This window comes from Phoca vitulina, unplaced genomic scaffold (assembly GCF_004348235.1).
Source record: "Phoca vitulina isolate PV1807 unplaced genomic scaffold, GSC_HSeal_1.0 scaffold42, whole genome shotgun sequence".
NCBI lineage: Eukaryota > Metazoa > Chordata > Mammalia > Carnivora > Phocidae > Phoca > Phoca vitulina.
This window is the reverse complement of record NW_022589745.1, coordinates 2,424,485-2,444,740: the sequence shown is the minus strand read 5'-3', so window position 1 is coordinate 2,444,740 and position 20,256 is coordinate 2,424,485. Positions and strand designations below refer to the sequence as shown.

The 20,256-nt window shown below is 47.2% G+C and overlaps 1 protein-coding gene across 1 annotated transcript in view; it reads right to left on the bottom strand.

Moving 5' to 3' along the window:
• Window positions 1-20,256, bottom strand: part of DCDC2C (doublecortin domain containing 2C) — a 107,559-nt gene that overhangs the window by 73,820 nt on the left and 13,483 nt on the right. Inside the window, exons 2-3 of the mRNA XM_032430111.1 lie at window positions 14,423-14,474; window positions 3,962-4,038 (exon numbers count right to left, since the gene is read on the bottom strand). Coding sequence (XP_032286002.1) covers window positions 3,962-4,038; window positions 14,423-14,474 — 129 coding nt within the window. The remainder of the gene's footprint in view (window positions 1-3,961; window positions 4,039-14,422; window positions 14,475-20,256) is intronic.

Sequence of the window (20,256 nt, the reverse complement as noted above, 5' to 3'; positions counted from 1 at the left end):
GCTCAATTTCACAATTCTAGTTTTCAATTTTTTACATTATTATTTATGGTTACTGTTGTTTTATTGTTGTTGTTTTTCCTACAATGTAAATAATTTAAAATTGGACGAATACGTCTTTTTCTTTCAGAGCAAATATAAACTTTAATTCGTTTGTGCAAAATACAAAGAATCGGTTTTCTTTCCTAATGCTCTGTGGCAAGGGGCTTCCAATCCATGCAGAGATCACCTTCTTCTATATGTAAAATATTGCCCCAAAATAAACCCTACAAAAGGTTCTGTGCAAGTTATATGACAATGCATTCATGTGATAGCACTCCTACAATAAAGATTTGCTATAATGTTTCCATCGCTTGGTTTTCCTAAATGTTTTCCAAAAGTCTTTCCAAACATAGATTACTACTAGGAATAAAAGAGAAGTGTTTAAACAAGGTCACACTGGGCGCCTGGGTGGCTCAGTCGTTAAGCGTCTGCCTTCGGCTCAGGTCATGATCCCAGGGTCCTGGGATCGAGCCCCACATCGGGCTCCCTGCTCCGCGGGAAGCCTGCTTCTCCCTCTCCCCCTGCTTATGTTCCCTCTCTCGCTGTGTCTCTGTCAAATAAATAAATAAAACCTTTAAAAAAAATAGACAAGGTCATGCTGTACTTTTGTCTAAATTTTTAAAGATACTTAACATGCACTCTTATCCTGAGTGTGCGGAAATAGGCACTCTCATGAACTGAATTGTGTCGCCCCCCCAAACCGTGGCAGTGCCAGCAACTAACACACACACACACACACACACACACACACACACATACACACACACACACACACACACATACATACACACACTGGCGCTGTTGATAAAAGTGTCACGCTCTCCCTCAAGGGCAAGCTGGTCACATAGATTGAAGAAATCTGACTGGTGAAATCCAATCCATGGAAATAAAACAGATTCATATATAAAGACATTTCCCATAGGATTATTTATAGAAACAAAAATATGAAAAGCACCTATATATCCAGGTACTGAGAAATGGTTAAATAAACTGGCACAGCCATACAATAACAAATTATGCAGCAGTTTAAAATTGTTTATGCAGAATTTGTATTTACAGGGGGGAAATGGTCAAATATAATTAATGCTGGGGAAAAAAAAACACAACAGAAGCTACAAAGAGAACATGAAAAGTGAGTGTCCTTCAGGCTACAAGTAGGATCTGAGAAGTAGGATGAGGGATTTTGATTTGATTCTTCACAGTGTTCTAGATTCCCATGTTTATTTATAATAAGAATGTAAAAATGAGAAAAACTACCCATATGAATATATTAATTTTTAAAGACAAAGAAAGGAAAGAAATGTTATCTCCAATTTATAAATTAGGAACTTGCAAGTTCAGAGGGTGTGCTGGACTTAACACATCTCCCCAAGTTCGCTGGTTGAGCTGAAGAATGAACTAGACCTTCTTGCTATCCACAACTCAAGCATCAGTCCATCTGCCACCCAGCACTCCAGGTAGCTGGATGGCCAACCAACCCCACCTAAAAACCCAAGAACAGTTTCGAGGGAGAGGTTATGGGCAGGCAGGAGCCCCTGGACGCACGGCCAAAGCCCAGCATGGTTAGATTAGGGCATATCCGAATTTTGGAAAACTATGTAGCCAGTTTTTTAAAGCACAGCTTATCCATATGTGCTCATAAGGAACCATCTCCAAGATACGCTGTGTGGTGAAAAAAAGGAGGATACACAACAGTATCTGTAGGATCCATACGCTTGCATCTGTGAGTCTGTCCTATAAGGATCCTCCAGAAGTGGTTAGCAGCGGTTGCCTCCAGGGAAGTCACTACAGATCTAGGGATATAAAGTGGGAGGAATGCTTACTTTTAACGCATACCTTTCAAAGCTATGTATTTATTTACCATGGGCATAGGTTACTCTGGCCACAAAAAGTAGTTAATTTTTTAAAATAATTTGAAGTAAGAGAAGTTAAAGGCATAAAACTACTACTCAATGCACCCCCTACGGTGCTCATTAAAGTTTAATAGGAAATACTTTAAATAGAACATATTTTAAATTATTAAAATAGGAAATATTTTAAATTTTTTAAAAATAGGAAATAGCACATGGACTTAGGAATGGACCTTAGTCTGGGGCTGATGACGGTGATGACAGTGACCCAATGGGTCCCACGTGATGCTGCTTCGCTTAGTGGCAGAAGCAGGACATAAATCCGAGCCTCAGCCTCCACACTTCAAATGCACGTGGTCTGGACCAGCTCATTTCTGAGGAGGCCCAGACAGTCAGGGGAGCACCGGGCTCTCTCTCCGAATCTGGCGTGTGCTCAAACAAGCCACCCCCCACCACCCCACCAGCCCGGCTCCCCGCCACCCCAGCTCCCCCATCTGTGAGAAAGAGAAACCCCTTTCTCCCTGGAACATTGAAGACCCTGGAACCCGCAACAGCTATTTTGTTTGCTTGTTTTTATACTTACAAGGTCTCCAAGCAAACATGATCAGGTCTTTGTAGAAAAGACACTGCGTTTGAATGGATATTTGGGTCCATCTAGTGGAATTTCTAGCAAACCAATCTAAAGCATGGAGCGCATGCTGCAAGGTAAATGGTCCATAATAGAAAAAAAGAATGTCCGTCAAAGGAAGTGAGAATCACCGATGTTTTGGCTCGTGTCAAAAAAAAAAATGTAGCTTTAGGGATATGCTTCTTTGCCAGGAAGAATCCATAAGCCAATACTGTTCCCTGAGATTTCTATACATTCTTCAGAAAGAGATGTCTTTCACATAATTTGGAAATACTGTGCCTCTCATCGCTTCAAAACAGCTCTCAGATTTACAGAAGGCACAATGGAAAGGAGGGGTATTTTATGGAAATGATCATCAAGGTTCTGAAGAGACATGAAAAGGGGCCAAGTTTGGCTACTAACAGGTCATGTTTCCTGCATCCTTCTGCCTCCCAGTCTGGGCTCTGAGGAGTCCAGCAGGGGCTTTCCACCTGATGGCCCCCAGCCCTTCGCTGGTTGGCACGCGCATGAAGGACACCGGGTCACGGATGCAGCAGATGCTGACAACGGCCAGGACCAGACGTCCCCGCTAGCACCTTTCAGACACGCAGAGCCCACACTTCTGTAGAAACTCACTGAAATTCTGTCCCCTGGGAGCAGAACATGGCAAAAGGGAGGATACTCTCTCCATCTCCACATCAGAGGTTCTAATCATAAAATGCTGTAACATCCAGGACAAGAAAGATTTGGAGAGAGCCTGCTCCGTGACCAGCGCTGGGCGGGCCCGTGGACCCGTCGCCAGGGAGCCCTCAGCACACGCCGATGTGTATCCTCAGTCCTGTTTTACAAGCCGGGACCCAGTGCAGAGACACGGAGTGTGTGCCCGTCACAGAGACAGTAAGGTGAAAGGCGGGATTTGAGCCAATGATGGGTTTGAGTCAACTGTGTGCTTTCTACAACCCCAAACGTAAGGCAGACTGGCCCAGAGAGTGGTCTCATCCCGGACACACTGTCCCAGGCACCTCGGCCCCTAGCATCCGCCGTGGCTCCAGGGGGCATGGGGACTCCTGCCATCCCCGTCCTGCGGCCGTCCCACGGGTCTTGGCCAGTAAGAGCTCAGGGTGGGGAAATAACCCGTAAGTTTCCTTTCAACACCCACCAGCTACAACGGCTAGCTTTAAAAATAAATAAGAGCCTAAGATTAAATTGTGTGTGTGAAGCCCTTGTCTTTCCACCCCCATGTGAACTGTTGGACAGCAGGCGATTGGATTGTTTTTCCAAAATCAAGGTCAAGAGAAGAAAGGATATGTAGCACCTGGAAGGCTGAATCATACAGGTGTCGGGGGGGCGGGGGAGAGGAAGAGGGTGACGGTGAGTCTGTCTAGCTGGTGAGTCTGTCTAGCTGGAACACTATCTTTTAGGAGCCACAGCCATCGTGATTTCTCATCCACAAGACCTTACTCACTTAACGAGCCGGGATGTACGGTGAAATGTTTGCCACCTGGAAGGCACATTCATATCACAATGTACCACCGGTTTGATCTGAAAAGAGGAAAAGCAAGCATCAGAATTCAGTTCAAACTGACAAACACCTGTTAAATACCAACAACCCGCAGAGCACTGCCCCGAAACCTAAGTAAAGGTGGGGGCGGGCCTGGCTAACAGACACATGGGGCGGCCCCAGGAAGGGCTCTGGGCAAGCCGGATTCCTCCCTGGGAGGGGGACAGGACTCCCGCCAGGTGACTGGGGCTCGGGGTCGGAGAGCTGTGTATTCCAGTCGGGGTAAAGGGCCAGGTGAGCAGGTGCGGAGCGGGCTAGAGCCATCACGGAGGGTCCGGAGAGACACGCTGTGCGGTGGTGCTCAGGACGCGCCAGCAGCCCACCCGACAGGCAGGCATCCGTGATGCGCTCCCCAGGCACGCGGCTCGGCCGAACTGTGCGCCCCAAGAACGGTGGTGGCTTCTAGTCAGGTCATGGGGTTCGGCTAGAATGTCCTGCAAGCAGGTGAGAACACCTCCCCTTGTTCCCTGACCCTTCTCTTCTCTTTCCTGTGAATCCAACCTGAGGGGCTGGGCCACCCCTGGGGCCTCATTCAGCTCCCACCTCACACCCCTTGTGGCCTAGACACACGAGGAAAAGGATCTCTGAGCCCTGCCGCAGGCAAGCAAAATCTCTCTTCCCCAGGGTCTTAACATTTAAGAGAGTGCAGAAAGGGGGACTGCGCTGTTGACACACTGGGGGAGGATCAAGGCCATGGCCCCACACAGTCCCAGAGCTGCCTCGAGACTTCTCCATCGTGACCCCCTGAAAGTCGCTTCCCAGCTGTGTCCCTTCCCCGTCCCCCAGCCCACCAGGCTGGAGAGCTTGCCGGCCGGTTCACCCTGCGGTGGCCCAAGTGCCCCACCTGACAGGCGAGGCCTCCGCACTCCCTCTCCCCGAGCCCAGTCTACCCGCCTGCCTCATTCCGCCACTCCGCATTCTGCCGGCCTCCACGCAGGACCCGGCGGCACAGCGCCTTCGCTCAGGCTCCTGCCAGATTAGAGCCCTCTGGGTGCCCCCCACACCACATGCTGCCGTCCCTGCAGGCTGCCCCCCTCCCCGGTGCACTGTGAGCTCCTGGCGGAGATGCCCTGAGCCCGCCGACCTCCCAGCGAGTCCACCAGGAGGCCTCACCTGGAGCCCCGCCCCAGGGGCTACCCCCACCTGGCATCCAGGGGCTACCCCCACCTGGCATCTTGGCATCCGGGCTACCCCCACCTGGCATCCAGGGGCCACCCCCACCTGGCTGCTGCATCCACACACCTGTGCTGCTGACCCTCCCTTCCCCATCTCCGGCCACGTGTGACCCCTTCTCCCTTCTGACCCAGGCCTGACTGAGCAGAGTCACTCGGTACTGGAGCGTTTGCTGCGGGCTTGGGGCTCAGGTCTGACAAGGGCGCCCCTCCCTCATCGCCCACCTCCTGAACCCAAACCTGCAATGTAGGCACAGCTCTACCGAATTACCCCAAGTGAGTGAAGGTCACCTACACAGTTCCTTTGCCAAGAATAACACCGACCGGTGTCCCCTGGGTTCACCGTGAGAGGTATGAGGAAGCCGCACATACCATTAACAGTGGCGACAAAGTTTTGGCATCTCGTGCTCTCCCCAGCACGGGTTTTTATAAAAGAGGAGAAGGAAAATCTGCTCATCTGGGTCTTGAGAAGACGACGACGAGCCAGCGAGCACGCAGGGCGGGGTGGAGAAGGTCAGAAGGACCGAGCCCGTTCAGCATCCTGCCGCAGGCTGCCAGGCCTCAGTCAGAAAGGGGAGCTGCCTGTGAGGCCGGGACAGGGCACAGCGGATTGGGAGGCAGCCCGCTGGGTGGGAGAGCACAGGCCGTGGACTCGGACGCACCAGGGCTCCCATCCCACACCTGCCGCTCACTGTCCGTGCCACTCTGCGGGGCCGATTTCACCTCTGAGCTGCAAACTATTCATGTTGGCAGCAGGGACGATACACCCTGGAGGGGGGGGGTGGTAAAAGACACAATACCACACCTGCTACATAGTGATAAATACTCAATCCAATTACAACACATGCCATGACACAGACACAGAGAGACAGAGGAGGGGAGGGGAGGGACTGGAGAGAGACGGACAGAGCGTGCGGCATCTCAATCTCACTAAGGCTCAAACAGAATTGCTGATTTTACCCACAGCCGGCTGGCTACCCCACACGTCCCCATCTCTGGAAGCGGCACCACCACAGACCCATCTGTTCAACCACAGAATCTGGGAGACACTGGTGAGTCCTTTCCTCCCCTACACCCCTCAACTAACCCATTAGCGCATCTCTCAGTTCCACCTCAGAGCCGTATCCTGGACCCATCCACCGCTGCCATGCAGGTCAGGCGGCCCATCTCTCTGTGGCTCGTCCTCCCACCCCCACAGTCCCTTCTCCACGGGGAGCAGAGCCTCCCTTGTGAACATCAGTCAGAATGGTCACCCTCTGCCTCAGCGCCCACGCAGTGGAGATAGCCACACGTCCACTAAAATCCCCGCTCCTCCCTTCCTCCCCACACCACAGCCCTGGATGTATTCCTGCAGCTCTCAAACATCAAGCTTGTTCCTGCGCAAGACCTTGAGCCTGGAATGTTCTCCCATGTCTTTGCACACCTTGCTCTTCCCTGCATTTAGAAGTCCATTTAAAAGCAACTCCTCCGAGAGGTGCTCCCTGACCAGTCACACCCTTGATTTATTTCCATCTAGCATTTAATACTGTCTAATATGCTTGTGTTTATTTATTTACTTATTATTGACTCCTCCTTATTGGAATGTAAGCCTCCTGAGAAGCAGAGATCTTGACTGTCATGTTCGACAAAGGATCCCCAGAGCCTGAACAATGAGTGGTCCATAGGAGGAGTTTGAGAAGAACGTTGTGAATATGAATGAATAAATGCTGTCGTGGCAAGTGATAAACAGCTCTGATACTCCAGGAGGAATCCCAGAAAAAGTGAGGTCATTGAGCAGGGTGGTAATGCACGCCTACAGCAATGTCATAGTATATATAAGATTATACACACCTGCATACTGATGGCAAAAAATCAAAGCCGTGAATACCAACAACTACTGACCTAGTTTAAAAACAAAACAACAGAAATTATTATCTGCAAAATTCTATTAAGGTACAACTACCCTAAGAAACAGCTTTCTGCTTGATTGCATAAAATTATGGAAACAATGAGCTAATTGCTTTTTTATGTGTTAATGATTCATTAACCCTGATATCACCTGCCTAATTAAAAACCCCAGCAATTAAATACACGATTCTGGATTTTTTTTCCCCTGTACTGCACATAATCTCCTAAGGAAGCACAGCTGGCTTTCTGTTACTGACTGATGGTGATGACACGTTCAGAGATCGTGTATTCGCTCATCTGCCCTGGGAGGCCGGAGGGCTCAGTGGGCTTTAGGGCTCCTTAACCAACAGTCTGAGGTAATTAAACCAAATCTACCCAATGCCAGAAGACACGTAAGGTTGCCGCAGTTATTTCCCCAAGTAGCAGCTATGGTTTATTGAATGCCCGTTCTGGCAGGGACTGCATTCATACCTAACCCTCAAAATAACCAGGCAAAACACTCACGTGGTAAACAATCAGAGCTGCTTTTTATTTTCTTCACCAAGAACACACCGTTATGAAGTGTCCTGGCCACAGTAAGCCGTCAAAAACTATTTGATTGCAGATTTTAGCCACCTGGGGGTTTGAGCCTAAGCCAGCGTGGCACATGGGAGCCTGAGTCTGAGCCGTCGTGATTCCCGCCCTGGCTCCATCACCTTGTGCGTACATAACCTGCGACAAGCTGTGCACCTGCGTGCTCGTGCGCGCAGGCAGATGCACTAAGGGCTGCTGTCAGTGTGCTAACACGAGATGAGATGAGGCAGTTGTGGGGCGCTTAGCAAAGCACCAGGAATGAGCTAAGAGTTCGGTTGAGAGCAGTTGTTGTTGTTGTTGTTGTTGTTGTTGTTGTTGTTAGCTTCAAAGTCCCTGCTCTTTGCACCCCATCGAGCTGCTCCAACTACCTCAGTGAACATCTTCACAGCCTTTTCCATGCAAAACATCAAACAGAAAAGACTCAAGAGCGTCTAGCACCAAGAAAAGACCTCGTCAGGTAACCACATCAAGGGGAGAATCTCATCATGAGCAAATGGTGCTCGTCAGGGTCTGGAACGTGGGCCGTGCAAGCTAAATTAACAGAGAGGCCCCTACACCACTTGACAGAGGATGCTGAGCCTAGGAGCCTACACAGATGTATTTGTAAAGAGACACACAATCGCCACAGATCACAGAAACCCTACAGAGAGCACAGTGGGCCCCCCATTTCTCATTCTGCTCATTAAGGAAATGGTCACCCTGGACCACCTCCAAAGTCACTTTGGTTCTCATTCTGTGATCCTCTGAGTCCAAAAATAAACCAGCTGAACTCTTTCCCAAAATGTCCAGGAATCTGCAGAGGTCAGCCCCTCTGCAGCAATGATGTGAGGACGGGAAAGGCAGGTGGGGGAATCGCCCTTCACCCCCACCCCAGGCACTGTTGCCTGTAGAAATGGAGCAAATCTGGGCCAACCCTCAACACCTTCGCAGCCCTCCCCCTGGCTTTACCACTGTGGACTCTGGAGGGGAGACCAGGCAACTGTGTCTAAAACAGAGCTGGGGAAATGGGTTCTTGGCCTTCTTGGTCATGATGATGATGAATTTTTATTTCCCGGTTTTGGGGAAATGAGAACCATGACTGGGGTTTTATAACTGACTTAGTTGATATCATGTACCATGTAAGGTTCTATCATGATTCTAAAAGTTAGGCTTTTGGCCCCTCTGGAAGGTTGGGAGGGATGCAGGGCCACCTGTCCAGACCTCACTGGGGGTTTCTCGACAGTGATGCCACTGGAGGGGCGGGTCCCTGTCTGGTTTCCTGAGTGCCTCCACGACAGTGGCCGAACTGAGTTATCATGAGCCTTGAGTGGAAGTTCCCAGAGCTAGAGGAGTGGAAGGGTTGAGGATGGCCCAGGCCGGGATTCCCAGGTCTCCCGTGGGGCCTGGAGACCAACCACTTACCTGGGGTCAGCAAGGGAAGTCAGAGCAGCTGAAGCCCAGGGCTCCTGACCTCTGACAACGGCAGGGACTCCAGAGCCAACAGCAACAGAAGCAACAGCGACTACTATCAGCTGAGCTCTTAACTCACTTCGGGCATTTTCTAAGCAGCGGGCAATGCATTACCTCATTTTGTGTTACTCATACCAAAAGCAACGGTGTTTGCCACCAAATTACTCCTCCTGAGGGCCATTCAAATTTTCATATTTCAAATCCTATTGGTTTAGTGATTTGTTTCTTTATATTGAAAGATGCTTTATCTTCTCCAAACTATTTTGATTTACCACCTGCTCCTCATACACCAACATCTCTCTCTCTCTCTCTCTCTCCTCGTCCCACCTCGGCAACTTCAGGCCTCTTCCTCCAACAGAGGGGGACACGGTATGCAAAGCAAGTAATCAACCAACGAGCATCCTTGGGGTGACCTCGGCATGCAGAGGACATCCTTCAATGACTCCTTTTGCAAACATAAAATAGCAACACATGAGACTAACCACTCCTACCGGCCCACTGCCGACTGCCTACGTACCTGCAGAGTCGCGAATAATGGCATATGAATAAAATAACCAAAAAGGAAGAAAGAAAGAAGAGTGAGACTATGAGGGTGGAGGATTAGGAAAAATGCAAACAGAAGCAGAGAAAAGAAGAACAAAAGCAGGGTGAGTGCCGGCCAGCGCACTCACACTTTACCATTATTGCTGGGGTCAGAGGTGATTCATTCTGCGCATACGTTTAAATTGTGTGGTTAAAAGAAATAGTAAAGCTGCTGATAAATGCCAACCGATGGAGGGGGAAGAGTTACCCACGTCAGCTTCGATGAGGAGGCTAGGAAAAGCAGGGCCACCTAGCAAAGTTGGCAGAGAGGGGAGAAGGAAGCAAGCTGGCAGGCCAACTCTGCATGGTGGCCTCCAGCGTGTGCCCAAGCCAGTCACTCCCCGTCTGCCCGATGCCAGAACAGAAATCTCCATCGTTGGGCCAAGACACTGTGTCCACAGTGTCTCTGACAAATGCAAATGTATCACATGGCAGAGAAGGGAAGTTAGCTCCCTCCTCTGACAAAACAGCAGAAATCATCCCCGAAGGCCTGCGCCCTGGGAGGGAAGGGCATTGGGGGAGTGGGGGGAGAAGCATGTCCTAAAGAGAGAGGGAAGAAAGTGAGAGTGCAGAGAAGAGTCACCCCACATAGAAGGACGGTTCCCTACACAACAACACAGAAGAAAGTTCAAAGCAGAACCAATGAAATAGAAAGCAGAGGCAAAGAAATCAAGAAAACCAATAAAACCAAAAGTTGGTTCTTTGAGAAGATTGATAAAATTGATAAAACTATAGACAGTCTCGTCAGGAAAACAAGAGAGAAGACACAAATGACCAGGAATAGCAGCATGAGGGGGTCACATCACTGGATTCCACGATGTCAACAGGATCAGAGAACATTATAAACGACTTCATGGGGAGCCTGGGTGGCTCACTTGATTAAGTGTCTGATTCTAGGTTTCAGCTCAGGTCATGATCTCAGGGTCCTGGGATCGAGCCCTGTTGCAGGCTCCATGCTCAGCCGGGAGTCTGTTTCTTCCTCTCTCTGCCCCTCCCCCAGCTCCCATGCGCGCTCTCGCTCTCTCTCTCAAATAAGTAAATAAATCTTTAAAAAAAATAAAAATAAATGACTTCTTGCAATAAATTCAACAACTGAAATGAAATGGACAAATTAAAAGACACAAACTAGCAAAGTTCACTCAAGAAGAAAAAGACAACCTGAGGAGCCCTATTATCTAGGAAGGCAGCTGGATTTGTAGTTAAAAACCTTCCCACAAAGACAACTCCAGGCCCAGTTGGCTCCTCTGGTAACTTCTACCAAACATTTAAGGAAGAAATGATACCAAAACTAGAGAAAAACATTACAAGAATAAAAACCTCCAGACAGCATCCCTCCATGAACACAGATGCAAAAATTCCAAACAAAATTTTAGCAAATAAAATCCAACAATATATAAAAAGGACAATATTTCATGAGTGGGGTCTGTCTCAGGAATGCAAGGTTGGGTTAATATTTGAAAATCAATGAATGTAATTCATAATATTAACAAACAAAAAATGAAAAACCACAGGATCATCCCAGCAGACACAGAAAAAGCCCTGCCTAATCCTACATCCCAAGCAGAGCCCCTCCCCCAGTGCAGGCCTGACCCAGCCCAGTGGGCAGAGGGCATGGTGTTTTATCTCGTCTGCCTTCAGCCTTCTCCTCCCTGCTCTTCCAGGGTGGGGCTGGAAGGCAAGGGAAGGGCAGTGTCTAATGCGAATGGAGCTGCTGCAGCTGACTTCCTTAGCGGGTATCCAATGTGGCTTTGGTGGCTTTGAGGCGAGGGGGCTGGAGCAGGTTGTTCCGAGAACCAGCACAGAGCCTGCCTGCTGCACTGCGGAGACGCATTCTCCATCTGATGCCTCACCGGAACCTTTCCATCCCTCGAATAAGATAAACAGCTAAAACAGTCAATAAAAGACTAGTCTTTTAGCTCATTATTATATTATCCCCACAATTATGGGGATGTCCCCCCAAAACCACAAAGCAGGAAAGACATGGTGTAGTAAGTAGTAGTCAGTAATCAGAGATGATAAGAGGGGTAAGGTGGGTAGTTAGGCAAGCAGTACAGGTAGCAAGAGAGAGAGGTGCCCACCAGGGTGACCCCAGACCTCAGCCCTAGGGCTCTGGCACTCTGTCCTCATAGGGGACAGCAGGACACAGATCTTAATTTCAGGCTACACTTACGGTCCACTCACGGGAACAGATTTCTTGGACCAAATCTTCCCTTTCAGTCAAAGCTCTTGGTTGTGGCTCGTTCAAGGTTGGCTACAGCACAGACACATGTCCCCGAACATACTACACTCCCACCCAGACAGTAATGTACATATCAAACCAGAGTAGCAATCCATTCTCAGTGGCTTCTTCCACAAAGGGAGAGGGCCCAAGGCAGTGGGCATCAAGCACGCCCAGCCACGCACACTATGCCGCTCAACCCCCAGGGTAGCTACGGGCATTCTCATGCACCACTGGAAGCAATACACCTTTTCAGAAACTTCCTGGCCGTAAATATTAAAGAAGTTACAATTGTACCTCTGATTCCACTTCTCTACAAACAATCATGACTCTGAGCAAATATGTCTCTATAAGGGATCCATTACATCACTGCTAAAAAAATGAAAAAGCAGAACGACCCAAAGATCTGCTGATAGGGGTGGGTTAAATAATTATGACAGGTTCACATGACAGAATATCTTGCAGCCATTAAAAACATGTTGCAGAAGATCAGTCACCATAGGAGAAAGCAGTCACAACATACAGTAAATAAAAAACAGATTGGAAAACAGTCTGTATTGATGGACCCCATTTCTGCAAACACATACACACATACGTACACATGTCTTGTACACGCGTGTGTTTCCATGTGTGCATGCTTGCTGCTAGAGCACAGAACAGCACCTGGAAACAGACGGGACAAAGTCAAAGAGCGCTGACCGGGGGATAAGGTTGTGGACAACACCCATTTTCTTCATTGAGCTTTTCTGCACAGCTTTTTGACATCCTTCTCGATAAGGACTCCTTGTACAAACAGATTTTTTAGATGAAAAGCATAAACTCCATAAGAAAAATTACAAAACTCTCGGGGGTGGCTACAGCCCGGTCAGTGTGAGTGCACGGCGGTCCCCACTCTAGCGTGCTGACTTCACACCCAGCACGTCACCTAACCTCTCTGATCAAAGCCTCCTCGAGGGGCGCCTGGGTGGCTCAGGCGTTGGGCGTCTGCCTTCAGCTCAGGTCATGATCCCAGGATCCTGGGATCGAGCCCCGCATCGGGCTCCCTGCTCAGCGGGAGGCCTGCTTCTCCCTCTCCCACTCCCCTTGCTTGTGTTCCCTCTCTTGCTGTGTCTCTCTGTCAAATAAATAAATAAAATCTTTAAAAAAAAAAAAAAAACAAAAAAAAAACAAAGCCTCCTCGACCAGAAAACGAAGGGGTTTGACAACATAATCTGCATGGTTCCTGCCTGTCCTAAAATGCTAACTGCTAATGATAATCATATCGTATTTTTTAAGTCACCAAAATGTACAAAGGGTACACATAGACTGAAGCTTGAGGGCAACTTTTCAGAATCATTGCTCACTCCCACTCCCTGCCCAACTGCAGAGAGGGAACAGGTACCCAGGTGTTAAGAATAATCACACACCATCTCCACTCTCTCTATTCGGTGGCCCTCAAATTCAGTCATGGCTGGAACTGTTTCTTGTTGGAGATTTGCCCACTGCCCCTGGCAAGTTACAGTTTGCGGGGGGAGGGTACGTAATAAATACAACTTGATTCATCACGCTGCCTTGAAATGCAGACCCTAAGCAAACAGCTAAATGCTTCTACAGGCTCATGCTTGAGACCCGTGCTGGAGCTCCTAGGCTGTCCTTTACTGGAACTCTGGCTGCATGTTCAAGGGCACACAGAAGCCCTGCTTCTTTAAACTGTGGAGGAAGAGGACCAGCACTGATTCTTTCTGGCACGTTATTCATCTCTCACCATTCAGTTGTCATGCCAGCTCACGGAGGAGAAAACATAAGAATACCAAAACTACCACTTAGAGAAGTAAATACTCTCAAAAATCTCACCTTTGAAATACCAAACAAAATGACAAGTCCATTTAAAAAAAAAAAAGTAAAAATCATGTTACATTCTAAATATCAACAGCATAGCTTGCTTAAAACCTAGCAATTTGTTGCTTATTTTAAAAGATGGATCCCTTTTATACTTATTAAATTGATTTTTTTTTTTTTTTTTTGCTAAGAATCAGGTGATGTGAACAGAGTGATGGAAGGCTCCACCCTCTAGACCTCTCAAATGTCTGTCAAGCACAAAAATGTTGAGAACTTGGGGCAAATCTTTAAATTTAGCATTATAATTAGCTTCAACATTATATAACTTAAAATAGCTTTTCCTGACACCGTCTGTCCAAATCCCCAAAAACAAAAGAAAAGTGAAAAGTTTCAATAAATAATTGCACAGTGTGTCTCGAAGATGACGATCTTCCTAACCATGGTCTTAGAGTATTTTTACTGACTCCCATCATGTTAGTTGCTTAAGTGCTTTGACAAGTGTGACAAGCTTGCACAGTGGATTCGGGCTTCAAGAGCCCATACGTCTGTAGGCATTGCCTACAGAATGCGGATTTTGTAAAAGCGACATCATTCAATACTGACATTTGAAGTTTTCCCGGATCACCCAATTTATCCCATCTTTAGTAATTAGCAGTGAACACTTACTTCCTTCAAACTTCTCATCTTTGCAGGTTTTCTGGGAGCTATATGAATATAACTGCAAAAGAAGAAAGAAAAACCTAATTAGAAGGTAAATATTGAGGTGGAAGATCAGAGCCTCTTCAGAGAGGACTCCTTTTTGGCATTCCCATAAGCGACTCCACAACAACTTAAACTGGAGTCAAGAGCAGCACATGGGACATGGACACCCAATGGCAAGGTCAACGGCAAGGCCACCGCAGGACAATGCCCCTGTGGCTGCCATTGGCAACGGCCATGGGAAACTGCCTCCTGAGTGACACTCTTTCCCTCCTATAACCTTATTAATCCAAAAGGGACTGTATCAGTCATCTAATTCAACCTCCTTATTTACCAGGTCATCAGAGGGCCCAGGAGTGAGCTCACTCAGAGTCCTGCAAACTGGCCAGAGTCAGAGCAGAGTCCCTCCCTATCCAGCTCCTCATCACCTGCACCATCCTCTCCTGTCACACAGAATTACATCACTGTCTCCATTCTGCCAAAACTGAACACCGAGAAATGTCACCAGAATAACACATATGTAAGCCCCACTAGTACAACTTTGGACACTTGGGGGCTTTCAGAGAGCCCTCCATATGCCTCAAAAATAGAACAGATATTTTTTTCATGATAATAAATACCTTAATTTTATATCTTTTAAAGTTTCTTCCTGATTTAAAAAAAAATATATGTATTTGAGACTGTTGTTGTTGTTGACAGTTTTAGCAATATTCAGAGAAGGATTGACTAGGAGTTGGCAGCTGGAAGGAAAAAGGAATTAAGAAGTATTCGGTAGAGTCAGGAGTCACAAGCCAGATGCCTACAGAGGCCAGGCAAGTAATGACGATGCTTGCCCAGGGCATCATTAGGGAATGGTGGGGACTGTGGCAAGCTTGAGCCCACTTCCCGCCTGAGGTGAGCAGTGCTCATTTCTCCAGGGCACTGGTCTCACATGGAAATGCAGGCAACTAAAAACTCCGTCCTTTTGAACAATTCAAATCTTCTATTTCTTTTTTCAATAAAACTCAAATGTCATACTATTACATGAACCTCCTTGTTACAAAATGTCCCAGCCAATTCACATCTTTGAAAACTGTGTGACCCAAACTAAACATGGCGCACTCAGATCTCCGGCTCACCACCTCTGCTTGTGGCCCTTGTATGAGCTCTTCTTCCAGTTTTAACCCCCCAAATTCCATGTTTGATTATGAACAGTAATCCCCAGATGAGACAACTTATTCTATCATTAAGTGGGAAAAAAAAGTAAAAATAAATGCGTGGGGCACCTGGGTGGCACAGTTGGTTGGGCATCCAACAATTGGTTTTGGCTTGGGTCATGATCTCAGGGTCATGGGATCAAGCCCCACATAGGGCTCCATGCTCGGCACAGATTCTGCTTGGGATTCTCTCTGCCCCTGCCCCTCCCGCTCATACTCTCTCTCTCTCTGTCTCTAAAATAAATAAATCTTTTTTTAAAAAGTAAAAATAAATGCAGAAAAACTAAGGCATAAAATGATCCTACAAAAACACAAAATGCTATTTATTGTTTCAATGCTGCATTCCAAACACACAAATACAAGAGAGAGAGAGAACAAGTAATTCCTCAGAGATGCAGTGAACTGGAGTCTTCAGGCCAGTGCTTGGAGAAGGGCTTGGTGGGGTGTGGGTTTCCTTGAGGCGGAGAGAGGGGAGTAGGCATTTGAGCAGAGACTGGATGTTAACGAGCAACGTCATTCCGAGCTGCTTCCAGAGAGCAAAGGAAAGGAAGAAGCTTCCCGTTCGAATCAAGCCAGGCATTTTAAAGTTCTTACAGCACCACATTGGATAGGAACTAACCCCATTTTATTGGTGAGGACATGGATCTTCAGCAAGGTCATTTAATTGGCTAAATGCTACTGAGATAGGAAAAGCCAGGATTCAGTTCAACCCAGGCCTTCTGTCCCTGAGACCACATTCCTGAGACTCTGGCTGCCTCCTTCTCCTGATACCCACTCTCCTCAGGATACAAAGCGGTGGCAAGGAGACAGAAGTAAAGGTTGGGTGCAGGAGAACTATGATAGAGTGATTTAAAGCTCTTTCATTTCATAAATCAACAACAAACTCATAAGGCAAACAGGAGAAATTCCTGGTACAATCCAAATTCTTTGGGGTCTCCCCCAAACATGTGAACACGCACGCATGTGCACACACACACACACACACACACAATATCCTGATTTACATTCTTTTGTGAATATAGCTTTCTCCACAAAAGAAATCATGAATTCTAGGTTTTACTGGACATTTTTTTAAAGTAATTACTAGCCTATAATATTTTGTTTTATAGAAGAAAAACTTATGTTCTTCATCTCTAATTCATTCATTCCAGAAAATGTAGGATTTGAATAATGATTGGATTCTATATAGACTTGCTGGTGTTTGTCTTTCCAATGGACTGTTTTGCAGCCATTATTATGAGAAGAGCCCCAGGACGGCTAATACGTCATCAGGTTTCACTGCAAATTTCATTTGCTGGTGGCACAATTAGAAGATTATTTGCTGGAGAAAATTAATTTTAACTGCTCAATGGCTCAGTAATTACAGAATATACATTCCAACAAGTGCTTACTGGTACCAGCAGAAATCAAGCCAACATATTTGTCAGAGCTTTATTCACCAAAGTCTGGATTCCGATTTCATACTTCATTGATCTAAAAAGTAGTGAAGAAAATGAAATTTAAATGTCTCTCCGTGATGAACTTCCCATGCAAACAGCACCCATCTATGTACATCACTGAAGGTACACGGATAATTCCAGAGAATCGAGGACACGCGGGAACCCCATCGGCCCTCCCCACTCCCCACTCCCCGCCGGTGAACAGGAAGGACCATGCGGCCCCCCTCACGGAAAACACTAACAAACATGAAGAGATCTGAGAAGAGAAACGCCTCAAAGTCTCAGTATTTCGGCCGTGTGTCCAAACCATTTCAAATAAACGATGACAGTTTCCCTACCAAATCAAGGGTCTAACAGGGTCTATTAGAAAATGTCTCAACCCACAGGTCAGAGGAAAGAGGAGCATGTACCAAGCATGTTCGGGCATGTTGGCCCGTGCTTCCGAGCTTCCTTCCTCATCAGCTCACAAATAAAACACATGCTGATTTTACAAGGAAATGTTTGGGGGGGGGAGATTAAATATTTTTCATTATACATACACTGAAAAGGATTTTAAAGTCAATTTTAGTAGCAACATACTCTCCTACCTGAATACTGGCTCCTGTAGGAAATCAGAATTCAGCATACATAGTGTCTAAGTCCACAAAGACGCCCAGAGCGAGTGGAGTCAACAACAGACGTATATTTCTCACAGTTCTGGAGGCTGGGAGTCTGGGATGAGGGTGCCACTGTGCTTGGGTTCTGGCGAGGGGCCTCCTGGTCCATGGTCCTTCTTGAGTGTCCTCACGTGGCAGCAAGGACACCGAGCTCTCCGGGGTCCCTTTTACAAGGACACTAATCCCATTCATGACCGATTCACCTCCCCAAAGCCCCACCTCCTAACACCCACACTGGGGATTAGGTTTCAACATAGGAATTTCGGGAGGACATAATAATTCCGTTTACATCACGGTTAAAGTGATATATAACATAGCATATAATCAAGCCTGAAAACAATCATCACAAAATCAGACATCTATAAAGGAATATGTTCTTGTCAGTGAGTCCTCACACACAACAGCATAAACATTGTAACGAACTTAACTCTAAAATGTCATGGCATTAATCCAATACCTCTTGGCAACTCAGATGTCTATGGATTAAGATTTTCCTTCAAAAACAAAAGGATGTTAAATTTGCATCTTCACAGATGCAATTAAGAATTCAGATCACAAGCCAGCTTGCTCACAAAATTACGCTATCTGGGTGGGCCCCCAAATCTCACATTTCTAACTGAATTCGGAGTGTCTTTGGGGGAGCAGCATGCAGAAGATGAACACAGCAACCCCCTCCCAAGAATCTCACCTTTACCTCAGCCCTGGATGAACATCCTCAACTAAAATCCATATAAAAGGAGTCACTGACAGACTAAAGTAAACTAAGGAGGAGATTACTCTCTCAACCGGGAGAAAACAACTAAAATAACAGGAAACAGGGCGCCTGGGTGGCTCAGTCGTTAAGCGTTAAGCGTCTGCCTTCTGCTCAGGTCATGGTCCCAGGGTCCTGGGATCAAGCCCCACATCGGGCTCCCTGCTCGGCGGGAAGCCTGCTTCTCCCTCTCCCACTCACCCTGCTTGTGTTCCCTCTCTCGCTGTGTCTCTGTGAAGTAAATAAATAAAATCTTTAAAAAAAATAAAATAAAATAACAGGAAACAGAAACAGTTTTCCAACATGGGCATTGCAGATGCAGAAGGCCAATATTTCAATAAAAGCAAGCCCAAAAGTCCATGCAGGACCAAGAAACTCTAAAGAACAACACACATGATTTGAAAAAGAACCAGGGAGAATTTTTAGAAATGAGATATTAAATAATTAAATTTAAGACTCAGTGAATTGGTTTGATAGTGTCTTATACACAGCAGAAAAATTAGCCAAAAGATCCTTGTGTACAAAGTACCTAAAGGACAGCACAAAGATAAAAGAGAAATTCGGGACAGAGAGGAGGTCTCCCGGAGGTTAGCGTCAGTGAGGAAGGCCAACCCACACCGACTCCGAGGCAGAAGACACAGAAAGTGTAAGACAGAGCCATCCTCTGAAGACACATGGCTGTTGAAAGTTCCCACACCAGACTCCTGGGAGTTCAATCTATCAGCTCCTTGGGCGTATCACTTAAACCACAGTACACGGGGGTTAAAGAAAATATATTTTAAATAGCCAGAAAAGATAAAATATTACTTTCAAAAAGGTAACTTATGATAACTGATTTCTCATCTGCAACCACGAAGTTAAAAGACAGTAGAAAAACACCTTCCAGGGAACCGGGTGGCACAGTCGGTTAAGTGTGCAACTCTTGGTTTCTGCTCCGATTACGATCTCAGGGTCATGAGATCAAGCCCCACCTTGGGCTCTGTGCTCAGCAAGGAGTCTGCTTGAGATTCTCTCTCCCCCTCTGCCCCTCCCCCAACTCGTTCTCTCTTTCTCTCTCTCTCTCTCTCTCTCAAATAAATAAAAAAATAAAATCTTCCCCAAATAAAGAAAAAGAGAAGCATCTTCTGTGGACTGAAGGACACTGTCATTCACAGAATCATACATCTATAAAAATATACATGAAGAACGAGGGAGAGAAGGTTTCCATCCCTGGGGACCATGGACTAAGTAACTCTGATAAACCCATCCACTAAAAACTAATACAATTGAACGAAATGAACATCAAGGAGCAAGCTGGCGGAGGAGCAGGAGACCTGGATTTCGTCTCCTCTCAGGAATTCAGCTGGTTAGGGATCAAACCATTCTGAACACCTACAAACTCAACAGGAGATCGAAGAAAAGAAGAGCAACAACTCTCTGAACAGAAAAGCGACCACTTTCTGGAAGGTAGGACATGCGGAGAAGTGAATCCGAGGCGACATTCGGGAGGATAGACGGCGGGGGAGGGGCCTCCGTCGGCCGCTTCTGGCAAGTGATAGAGCCACGGGGCACAGAATCGGAACTTTTAGAGTCTGCTCTGCTGAGGGACGTCACTCTGGTGGCGAAGTGGGGGAGGGGGGGCCCTCGCGGGACAGTGTGGTCTCAGGACCCTCGGGGTCACAGAAAGACCGGGGGTGCCTGAGTGCGGCAGAGCTCCCAGGGATCGGAGCGGGGAAGCCGGCTGCAGAGACGGAGCCCAGGCGCGGGCTCTCAGCTCGGG